At 44.3% G+C, this 12,094-nt stretch overlaps 1 protein-coding gene across 2 annotated transcripts in view; it reads left to right on the forward strand.

The window, feature by feature from the left end:
• The window catches only part of MAPRE2 (microtubule associated protein RP/EB family member 2), a 99,487-nt gene that overhangs the window by 72,807 nt on the left and 14,586 nt on the right, over positions 1 to 12,094 (forward strand). For both annotated transcript variants that reach the window (XM_035894940.1, XM_009639471.2), the window contains exon 5: positions 44 to 257. In XM_035894940.1, coding sequence (XP_035750833.1) covers positions 44 to 257 — 214 coding nt within the window. The remainder of the gene's footprint in view (positions 1 to 43; positions 258 to 12,094) is intronic.

Here is a 12,094-nt window from a genome sequence, read left to right on the forward strand (position 1 = left end):
AACTGCAGTGATATATTATTGGAACCTTTATTCTACCTTTCAGGTAATTCCTGTGGAAAAACTGGTCAAAGGGCGCTTCCAGGACAACTTAGATTTCATTCAATGGTTTAAGAAGTTCTTTGATGCTAACTATGATGGGAAGGAGTATGATCCTGTGGAAGCCCGACAAGGCCAAGATGCTCTTCCCCCACCAGATCCTGGTGAACAAATCTTCAATCTGCCCAAAAAGTCTCACCATGCAAACTCTCCGACTGCAGGTATTTTGCATCTTCAAGAATTCCATTTCTGTCTCTGAAGACTATTATAAACTGTGATCCATGTTATGTAAATACTAGTTAAAAATTATGTCATCATATGGGTGGGCCATTCTTTATGCCTTGTCATAGGCTTAGCATCTGAGACTGCAGAAGTTAACTTCTTGTGGTGTGCTCTAGTTTGGCCCTGCTCTATCGGGCATAGTGTCTCCCCCACTGAACCCTTGCTGTAAATGATGTGGATTCTCGTGATGTCTGATGGTGGAGACAAAGGCACTTAACCTTCTTGTTAATGAATGTGGTGTGTGTAGGTGTATTCGAGAACATTCAATGAAGCGTGTTTCTCTCTCACACCTCCACCCTTACAGAAAATTGCCAGCACAGGCTGATTTCATTTTTATTAATTTTGATGGTGAGTGAAATGCTTCCAAATCTTAAGGGCTGACAAGCAGGAAAAAATTCATTGATTTATGGATTTATATGTGCATATTGTTCAGGTACGCTAGTCCTCTTAAGTGAGCAACATACAACTATTGCTCTTTCTCAAAGATATCTCTGTCTTCTAAATTTTATTTTGCGTTTATACTGGGTTTTGCTAGGATAGAGTTAATTTTCTTCATAGGAGATAGTATGGTGCTGTTTTGGATTTGTAATTAAAACAGTGTTGTTAACACAGGGATGTTTTAGTTATTGCTGAATATTGCTTGCACAGCATCAAGGCCTTTCTTGTTTCTCAGACTGCCTTGCTAGTGAGTAGGCTGGAAAAGTGCCAAGAGGTTGGGAGGGGACACAGCTGGGACAGCTGACCCAAACTGACCAAAGGGCTATCCCACGTAATATGATGTCATGCTCAGCAATAAAACTAGGGGGAAAAAGGAGAAAAGGGGGGGATGTTCAGAGTTATGGTGCTTGTCTTCCCAAGTAACCACTACGTGTGATGGAGCCCTGCTTTCCTGGGGGTGGCTGAACACCTGCCTGCCCATGGGAAGTGGTGAATGAATTCCTTATCTTGCCTTGCTTGTGTGTGTGGCTTTTGCTTTGCCTATTAAACTATCTTTATCTCAACCCACTCTTGCCCTTCTGATTCTCTCCCCCATCCTGCTGAGGGGGAGGAGTGAGTGAGCGGCTGTGTGGGGCTCAGCTGCCTACTGGCTATGACTGGTTTTGGAACAGGCCGAAGGACCAAGCTTGATCTTTGGTGTTTATGTAATATGGGCATGCCATTTTCTGATAACTGGGAGTTAAGTGGACAGGAGAGCAGCTAACGTTTAAAAAAAAAATTCACTAAATGAGTGTAACTGGGGTTGGTTGCCTGTACATATATAGGTTTGTGCATACAGAAACACACATGCACACACATTTAATTCCTTTATTGTTCTGTCCTGGGTTTACTTTATTCCTGCTAACCCAGTCCTCAAATAATGATAAATTTTTCAGTTGGCTTAATTCTGTGACCTGTCTTCTGATGGGCTCAGATACGCACCAGTGCTGGCAAAGGGAGAAGGCAGGTACGAGGCACCCTCTGTTTTAGGCTGGCTTATACTCTGGAATCATACACAGATTTCAGCTTTCTGCTCTGATCACTTCTGACGTCAAAGTGGGGCATACTTGGCCAGCTGCCTTCAGCTCATTAGGGCTTCCAGGAAACTGAGCACCTAATAGCAGGCCAGTGCTGCTCTGTGCTTTTGAAGCTTGTTTATATCTTTGTTTTGCACCATCTTGTGTCTAAACTTTTGAATTTCAGGGCCTGGTATGCTATAATTTCCCATGTGATGTCTTGCACTCCCTTTGAAAACAAAAAAAAAAAGCCCGAAGTGCTAATATCATGGTGTTATCCAATTGAGAAATTGGAAAAGACACTTTTATTAAATACAGACTTTACCATGCTTGTTAATTCTTCTTGCAGATGGTCTGTTTCTACCAAAGTCACAAATGTGTCATCCAGATTACAGTTGTGGAGGTGACAATCCTAGAGAAATAGAATAGCTACTGGAGTGGAACCAGCCAGCGGATATGGAGGATAATGCAGTGATCTTGTGTTGTGTTGCTGGTTGTATGAAGCACGTGTCCTGTGCCTCCTCAGCCCTGGTATGGAATAGGACAACTGAGTTATAATGTAATGATCTTTGGTAGGATTCTGTGGCTGTGGAAGTTAGCGTTTTCATGGAAAGCTTCCTTCATTATTAGCTTAAATATTGTCCAGAAGTGTGACAGGCAGGACACTAGTTTAATTTTTGTTGAGCTGGGGAGGGGCGGTGTAGACATTACATGATGCTAGGTGAAATGAGAGTTGTAGCTTGTATTGCTGCCTGCGTTTTAGAACAGGATTATTTCATTTAGGTGTCAGTCATTCTTAGGCTTATTCAATTTCTGGGTGAGCACGTTTTCATTTCACTGATGTATTGTGCCTTTGCACCTCACCTCACCACATCATGTAGCCTGGTTGCTGGAAAGGATGGGAGCCCTAATTGGGTGCCTGTTGTTGGAGGACACTCTGGGAGGAGTGCTGTATGCATCTGCAAGCTTGTGTGTGTCTCATCTCCTGCTGTTTGGGAGTAAATTGGGATGATGTGAAAGCAAGTCCTGGATAGCTGGGAAATTACCATGAAAGATGTGCTTCTGTACCTCTGTTGTGTGTGTGTGTCTGTGCATGCTCATGCACATTCAGCTGGAAATGAAGGCGTAATTCATTACAGTTGTTCTAGGAACCATAATGTGCCCATGTGAGTAAAACAAGCTTAGCCATTTATACTAAAAAGGCAAAAAAGATAAGGTCTTGTAAGTTCTCCTGCGGCTGGTTAAGAATTCCCCGCCCCATCTGGAGTTTCGTCTTCCTTGGTGATAGAAGCACAAAGAGGGAATACATGCCCACAAGTAAGTGCAACATCAGGTGGCATAGTTTAAACTGCTGTCTAGAAGTTTTATGTTGATTACTGTGTTATTCTACGTTCTTGGGTCCTCAGTGAAATGGCTGAGGTTTTGGACATGACTACTTCCACTGACTTTGTTGTGGGAGCAGAAAACAGAATCACAGAATCACTTTGGTTGGAAAAGACCTTTGAGATCATAGAGTCCAACCTTTAAAACATAGTGGGTTGCTTGATGCAGCAACCTCTTACACCAATGCAGCAAGCATTTGCCAGCATCGGTAGCAGTTTGCCACAGTAGTTTGACTCTTTTTGGTACTTTTTTTTTAATGTCACTTTTTAATTTGTGTGATTTGCTCTACAGTAGCACTGACGCTTTGAAATTTTAGTACTGTCTTGTTTCAGTTCCTTAATGAAAGAAAAAGAAGCAATAGTGAGTGAAAATAAAGAACCCAGAAGATCTTTCAGCATAATCCAGAGGTTTTTAAACAGTGTGCAGTGGAAGTATGTAAACGTATGCAGTTACTATTTAGTGTCAGGAGCAAGTAGGTATATAGGTACTCATTCACACTGTAATTTTGGTTTTGACAGACCTTTAAATATGGCTGTTCTAAATTGATCAAATATATACATTTTTAAAGGAATAATTTATTTAGCTACTAGTAATTTCATATGTGTTTCAGATGATTCCTGTTGTTCCACGGAATAACTCTTCCAGGGCCCTGTGCCAGAGTTTTGTTATTGAGTGATTTAGGAGGTGCTGATTTCTTTAACTACTTTATAACACCCTGTTCTAACTCTGTATTTTCAGAGGTAGACTAAGATGTGTCTTTCCGTTAACAAGAAAGGGGTCAAATCCCTAAAGCCTGCTCTGAAAGCTTACCCAGAAAGGTAGCTGCCATGAGCTAGAATTATTTTTGGTGTTTTAATCTGACACTAAAGCTTGACAAGACCCATGGTATCGGGTAGCTGCTTTCTGTACGTATACATGGGTATTTACCTATATGTCTGCAAACCCCGAGCATGGTCTTTACTTAAAGCATTTTTCAAAATGCTTTTAAAACAAACCAAAATGTAAGAAATCTGAAAATGCACCCGGTTCTGTGTTAATCGGGGGGCAGCCCAACAGTCGTGGCCCTACCCCTCCCAAAGGCAATCCGACTGAGGAGTCAGCACAGGTCAAGGATAATGTAGCTCGGAAATGGAAGCCTAAATAGGTCCCTACGACTAATCTGCTGTGCCACCCTCGCCTCCCCTCGTCCCTTCCCTGAGAGGCAGAGCCGATTTGTTGCCGAGCTGAAGGCTGTGCGGAGGGGTGGGTGGCTTTGGTAGCACACGTAAAAGGCTTCTCCTAGAAACAGTAGGAGCCGCAAGGATTTGCCAGGTAGAGGCAGGTCCCTGCTGGGGGAGCGGGTATGTTTTCATCCTTCGAGGAGCAGAGCCAGCAGCGCAGACCACCGCTGCAGGCTCTCTGCCAGCAGCACCACAGCTGCTTTTGGATATAAGGCCATCTGCCAGCCCTGAGCCGCCTCTCCATCTCCTACAGCCTCCGCTCTCCCCTAATGCAGTGGTAAACAGCCAACAGCCGTAGAGTCAAAATTATGGTAAGGGATTAAAATATTAGGGCGCTGTTGTTTGTGTCAGTTCTAATGCTCCCCGTGGAAAATAGCAGAAGCAGCTTCATCTGATCAAATTGAAAATGGTGATCAGGTTGTCAGGGTTTTAGCTTACTGCCTTACGTAAGTATATCCCTGTGTGTCAGAGCAAATCTCCACGGAGCACTGTTTTGTGTATGGGTGTGGGGTGTCAAAAATACATGGGTAAAAGACAGCTTAACAAAATTAATTATTTACATGTAAGCTAAAAATGCGAAAGGCTCTTAGATCTGAAGGCTGTTAGATGTAGTTTGAAATACCCAGTGAGAGCAGGATGACTAAAGCAGAGCTGGAAAATACTGGAGGATCACATGAGGGCTAAAAATACTCACGCTATGACAGGGAAAATAACCAGGGCAGAATGAGCTGTTTGTGCGCGAATGCTTTATATATAATATGCATGCCATCGAAGAGCCAGTTGCACAAGAGAAATACTGATTTTCTTTAGGGAAATGGTATATCCTACTGTGGCAGATGTGCTGTAAATTAATTTTGAGGGATAAAAATACTCAACAAAACCAGTCTTCATTTTAGCAGCTAGTGATACGATTAGGACTCCTGGGAGACTAGAGAACTCCTTCTAATGCTTTTTTTTCCTTCGCTTTCCACCGGAACATGCCACCTTTTTCCCCAGGTGGCAGGCAGTTGGTGTTGGCGATGGCAACCTCTGCTCACAGTGGTGCGGTGCTCCGGGGCAACGTGGCAGAGCTGGAGATGGGAAGAGCCGCAGGGCGACAAACTGAAAATGCTTTTGTGCCTGGTTCATATGAGGCCAAGGAATTGTACTAGCCCGCAGGAACAGCATGTGCAGTGACAGTGCTGGCCTGGGAGGCAGAGAGGAAAGTGGCTCAGCCTTAAAACAGGGACACCCTCCCTGACAGCATGAGGAGAGTTTAATTTTTAAACCCACTGAGCCCGAGAATTTAGACCATGAAGCAATGCTGCTTGCAGTGCAGGAGCCAAGGCCTTTTTTCTAGAAAGAAGATTGTGTTTGAAAAACAGTGGTGAAAATTGCTGTCTTAATTTTCAGTGTCTTACGGGTGTGGTTTGAATGTCTGTGTTGCTCAAATTTTTGCATGGTCTTTCATCTTTCAGTATGCATTTCTTCGCATATTTTCTTTCAGGTTTTCCTTTTGAGACTGCTTTCTCCTTGTAGCTAAGCAGACACTTGCATTTTAGAAAATGCAGATTTTTAAGAGCATTTTAAATTGTATTCTTCTGTTAAGCCTGCGTGGAATGGTTTCATCCACTGAAGATGAATGCTTGCGTGCTTGAAGATGTTTCTAGAGAAAATAGGGGTTTCAGCTGAGAGCAATTAATAGTTGCCATTAAAATGCTGGTTATTTTAAATTTAAAGAAAAGTCTTCATTTATAATGGGGAAGGGCTGTGGTTAGTTTCCATCTATCAAATCTCCTTCTGTTAAAGACATCTGCTTAGGGACATGGTTTAGTGGTGGGATGGCAGGGTCAGGTTAATGGTTGGACTTCATGATCTTAAAGGTCTTTTCTAACCTAAACGACTCTATGATTCTGTGACAAAACTTTCATCTGACAAGTAGACTCTGTTGTACGTTCTTGCTTGGATTGCTCTGTTGAAATTTGTAAAAGGTGCTTAAGCTTCAAGTACTTGTACACACTTCTCTTTGCCAGCTGCCTGGCAGTGATGATCAACGTAGAGCTTGTCAGACTGTACTGTAGCCAGCAGCAGTGGAGGTGTGGAGAGCTGAGGGGACAGAGGGGTCCTGCCACCCAGGGGAAGTTAGTACCACAAAATAATTAGGCGGCTGCAGTGCAGCATGTTGGGATGCTGAAAGTCGAGTCAGATTTTGTGTGAGGTAATTTCATTCCCATTAAGCATCATTTGTCATCACTTATGCCATTAAGCATCCCTAAATTGAGCAGTTGCTTGCATCCCAGTGTAGCCGCAACAATTGGCGTGTGTGAATATTAATTCATTTACTGTTCTCACTCATTTGTTTTAAGTAGGCGGGGAGTTTTTCTTTAGCTCGTGAAGAAATTGCAAGTTCCGTGGCCTCTTGGTGGGTTTGTTTTTAATTCTGGGGCATGAGTCAGGAATACTCACTTTATGAAGTCCTTTCATTGGACTGAAGATATACTGCGAGTGATTCCCAAATTCCATTGAATCAGTGGTCGCGAGGGCTCAGCCAAGTCCTGTGCTTGCTCAGGGCTTCCATTGCTCTCCACGCTGTCCTCACGCACATCCACGTTGTATTCATGCACGTATTTCCTTGGAATTTTACATAAATATTTAACAGGATACTAATTACTCACATAGCTTCAAGGAAGATTTCATTCTAAACGTTATATAGGTCTCGTCTGCAAGGCTGCGCTTGTGATGTAAAGTGACCTGGAATTTGCAGGCTAGCTTTGTTGTACCCAAAACCTACTCACTGCCAACATCCACTGTTTTAAATTGCAGAAGTGTACATCTGTTTATAGAACTTCTCTCTTTAGCAAAAAGAATGGTAAAGCTGAAAGTGGAAGGGATATGTTTAATTAAGATGGGACTGACTGGTAATTGTTTCTGGAGCACCACAGATGGAAAACTGTAATGCACTTCAGAACTGCTTCATCTAACTTATTTCAGCACAAGAACAAAATAATTTGTCTTTCAACTATGAATTTATTTTTCCCATCTCTGCTGCTGTTACATGGGCAGGTACAAAAAGTTATCCAGGTCCTGAAGCAGCTGTGATACTGTTTAAAAAAAAAAATCCAATTGGACCCTGCACTGACCTAAAATCGGAGCATGCTGTTACAGAAGTTCTCACAGAACGGTGGAGGTGGGAAGGCACCTCTGAGATTGTCCAGTCCAATCCCTCTGCTCAAAGCAGGGTCACCTGGAGCTGGTTGCCCTGCACCATGCCGAGTCAGGTTTTGAATATCTCCAAGAATGGAGACCCCACCCCCGCCTCTCTGGGCAATTTGTTCCAGTATTTGATCACCCTCACAGTAAAGAAGTTTTTTTCTTATGTTTAAATGGAATTTCTTGTATTTGTGCCTGCTGCCTCTTGTCCTTTGACTGGGCACCACTGAAAGGAGCCTGGCTCCATCTTCTTTGCACCCTCTCTTTGGGTATGGATAAGATCCCCTCCCCAAGCCTTCTCTTTTCCAGGCTGAACAGTCCCAGCTCTCAGCTTTTCATCATATGTGGGGTGCTCCAGTCCCTCAGTCAACTTTGTGGCCCTTCATCAGACTCTTTCCAGCATGCCCATGTCTCTGTTGCACTGGGGAGCCCAGAACTGGACCCAGTACTCCAGAAGTGGTGTCACCAGTGCTGAGTAGAGGGGGAGGATCCTGTCTCTCCACCTCTTCCCAAAGCAGCCCAGGAGGCTGTTGGCCTTCCTTGCTGTGACAGCATGTGGCTGACTTGTGCTCAACTTGGTGTCCACCAGGACCCCCAAGTCCTTTTCTGCCATGCTGCTTTCCAGAGCGTTGGCTGCCAGCATGTTCTGGGGCATGGGGCTGTTCCTTTCCAGGGACAGGGCTCTGCACTCCTATTTGAATGTTGACAGCAAGCTTGAAAAGTAGTTGGTAATGAATGGGTAATATTTATGGCACTGATTACAACGCAGTTCTCTCAGGTCAGTGAAAAGAGCTGGGTATCAGATATTTTGTATAGAAAATATTTGTATAAGATTTTTGTGTTTTCTCAGAATATGTAAATGGGTTGCGTATAAATATTTTCATAGAAGATACGATGCTGGACAGAATTTAAACTGCTTTGGATTATATAGCCCCTCTGAGCAACGCATTAGGAGTTATTCCACACTTGTGCTAATTGACTGCAAAGCCATTGTGGTGCTCAATAGCAAAGTCATTAAGTCTACCAAGGTCTTTCATCTCCATTTAGATATCTGGCTGTCTCAAGTACTTTGCACTACTCTGCCAACCAGCATCCTTTAATTCTTTTACGAAATTAAGCTTCTGTTAGAAATGGGAGGCTTACCTCTGAGCTGATTCTAAAACTGATGTTTCAGAATAAATGAGCAGTAAAGCTTTTTTTTTTTTTTTCCTCCAGGAAATCTTAAATGAGAACCCCCTAGGCATTTTCTGTTGCAATTAAGTTCTATCCAGCTGTCGCTGATAACGTCTGAAATGCTCAGGTTATTTGGCTGGTTTTTATCTGTGTTACTGAAGTTGGAATATCTTGTTCATTTTGGAGCTGATCGTGAGCAGCAGAGTCGATTTCTTTTGATTTCTCTGGACTTTATAAGGCTTAGTAACACTTTGCTGTGGAAATTCAAAAGGCTTTGTTGTTTTCAAAGGAGGGCAGAATATAATGCAGTGTATTGGTGCTACCCAGCCCTCTCTGTCCACAGACGGTGGTGATGCTCAGCGTGCTCTGGGAGGGTGCCTCAGCTGCAAATTAGAGAGAATACCTGGGGATGAAATGTTTGTGCCTGCTCTGTCCTTAAGTCTCGCTGCAGGTTAAAAAGAGGTGCGTACATAATGATTTGGCTTTCTGTGATAAGTACCCCAATCTACAAAGAACTAGCTCTCTTCACAGGGCTTGCACATGAAAGGGAGCAGTGTGCCGTGGCTGCACAGCGTGCCTGGCTGAGGTCTTGCACCACAGAATCATAGAATCACAGAATCGTTTAGGTTGCAAAAGACCTTTAAGATCGTTGAGTCCAACCGTTAACCTAACCCTGCCATCCCACCACTAAACCATGTCCCTAAGCGCCTCACCTACCCATCTTCTAAATATCTCCAGGGATGAGGACTTAACCACTTCCCTGGGCAGCCCGTTCCAATGCTTAACAACTCTTTTGATGAAAAAATTTTTCCTAATGTCCAATCTAAACCTCTCCTGGCTCAACTTGAGGCCATCTCCTCTCATCCTATTGCCCATTACCTGGGAGAAGAGACCAACACCCAACTCACTACACCCTCCTTTCAGGCAGTTGTAGAGGGCGATAGGGTCTCCCCTCAGCCTTCTCTTCTCCAGGCTAAACAACCCCAGTTCCCTCAGCTGCTCCTCATAAGCCTTGTGCTCCAGACCCCTCACCAGATTCTTTGCCCTTCTCTGGACATGCTCCAGCACCTCAATGTCCTTCTTGAACTGAGGCGCCCAAAACTGAACCCAGTATTCGAGGTGCGGCCTCACCAGTGCAGAGTTACAGGGGCATGATCACTTCCCTACTCCTACTGGCCACACTATTCCTGATACAAGCCAGGCTGCCATTGGCCTTCTTGGCCACCTGGGCACACTGCTGGCTCACATTCAGCCAGCTGTCAACCAGTACCCCCAGGTCCTTTTCTGCCAGGCAGCTTTCCAGCCACTCTTCGCCAAGCCTGTAGCATTGCATGGGGTTGTTGTGACCCAAGTGCAGGACCCGGCACTTGGCCTTGTTGAACCTCATACAACTGGCCTCAGCCCTTCCATCCAGCCTGTCCAGGTCCCTCTGCAGAACCCTCCTCCCCTCAAGCAGATCGACACTCTCACCCAACTTGGTGTCGTCTGCAAACTTACTGAAGGCATGCTCGATTCCCTCATCCAGATCATTGATAAAGATATTAAACAAGACTGGCCCCAGTACTGAGCCCTGGGCAACACCATTTGTGACCAGCCGCCAACTGGATTTATCTCCATTCACCACAACTCTTTGGGCCTGGCCATCCAGCCAGTTTTTTACCCAGCAAAGAATGTGCCCATCCAAGCCATGAGCTGCCAGCTTCTCTAGGAGAATGCTGTGGGAAAAGTTGTCAAAGGCATTACTGAAGTCCAGGTAGATACCATCCACAGCCTTTCCCTCATCCACCAGGCGGGTCACCTGCTCATGGAAGATGATCAGGTTGGTCAGGCAGGACCTGCCTTTCATGAACCCATGCTGGCTGGGCCTGATCCCCTGGTTGTCCTGCACATGCCTTGTGAGCACACTCAGGATGAACCACTCCATAACCTTCTCTGGTACTAGGTCAGGCTGACAGTTTTATAGCTCCCCGGATCCTCCTTCTGGCCCTTCTTGAAGATAGGCGTCACATTTGCCAACCTCCAGTCATCTAGGACCTCCTCTGTTATCCAGGACTGCTGATGAGCCCCCAGGAGAAATGGCAAAGAGCTGACAGGCTGGAGGATGTTGCCCAAGAAAAGCTGAACAGCTTCTCCTGTGCTTGTGTGCATATATGTGGTGCCTAAAAAAGCCCAGCCCTGCCTTCAAGTAGAGGAAGGTTGGTTGGTAGAGGGGGGGAGCTGCAGCCAGGGTTTCACCATCTGAAGGTCCATAGTTTGTTTTATAGCTCTTAATTTTCAGTTGATACCCTGAACTGCGTCTTGCAGGTGTAGAACATAATAAGAAATAAATGTTGATACCTTGGTTTAGTATACTTGTGTATTATGTTAAAACGTTGTATATGTAACTGTTGCAGTTGCATGTAATACAAGTATTCATTCAGTAACTCGAGGCTCAACTAGAATGCTATAGTGAAAGTGATTATTTCATGAGCGTGTTTATCTTGCCTGTTTTGACACCAGTTTTCTTCTGTTTATCTGCTGATCCAAATGAAAATGATTTTCCTGGCTTTGAGAGCATCTTAACAATCCTGCTCTGAAGCAGCTGATTTTTAGTTAGTCAAAATATGGGCTGAACCTGGAAAGCATTGAAGGCAGGGTGCTAAAGTTTATGAAATTGCCTAAAGAAAGAAATAACAGCAAAGGATCTTGGCATTTTTAATGTTTTTCCACAAATTATTTATTCTTTGCTGATGTAAGTATGATACGAAAAGAAGTTTAATTTCAGGCACGTATACACCATTGAATTTTCCCAACTTTAGCAAGTCTGTGTACTGTATCTGAAACCTGCTGGAGGTGAGTTTGCATATGCATGGAAGCTTTGGAGTCACCAACTTCTAAAAAAAACCCAAAAAAACCCCACCAACATTTTTTTTTTACCCATATCTGTCTTATATTAAAGGGCATATAAAAGGAGGATGGGCATCTTGCACGGAAATGTTTACACAAGTCAACTGAATTACCAGGTTGTCTATTTGCGTTCTCTTGGCATTAGATGACCCAGTTAACCCAGAGTTATCCTTAGAGGTGAGAGGAGGTGCTTGTTACAGAGAGAGAGGCCTGTGGCTACATCAGGAAAGCTTCAGCAAGCTTGATTCAATAACCTATTGCTGCTCTCCTTTCCCATCACTTTTCAGCTCCTCCAAGGGACCACTGTGCACAGTTCTGGGTCAGAGAGACTGCGTGAGCTCCAGGCTTGGGTCATATGGGCAGCCCCACAGGTTGTCTCTCTCCCCCTCCTGCCTTTCCCTGCCTCCTTGCGATTTCTTCCTAGTAATGCCT

The sequence above is a fragment of the Egretta garzetta genome, unplaced genomic scaffold (genome assembly GCF_000687185.1).
Source record: "Egretta garzetta isolate BGI_Z169 unplaced genomic scaffold, ASM68718v1 scaffold35, whole genome shotgun sequence".
NCBI lineage: Eukaryota > Metazoa > Chordata > Aves > Pelecaniformes > Ardeidae > Egretta > Egretta garzetta.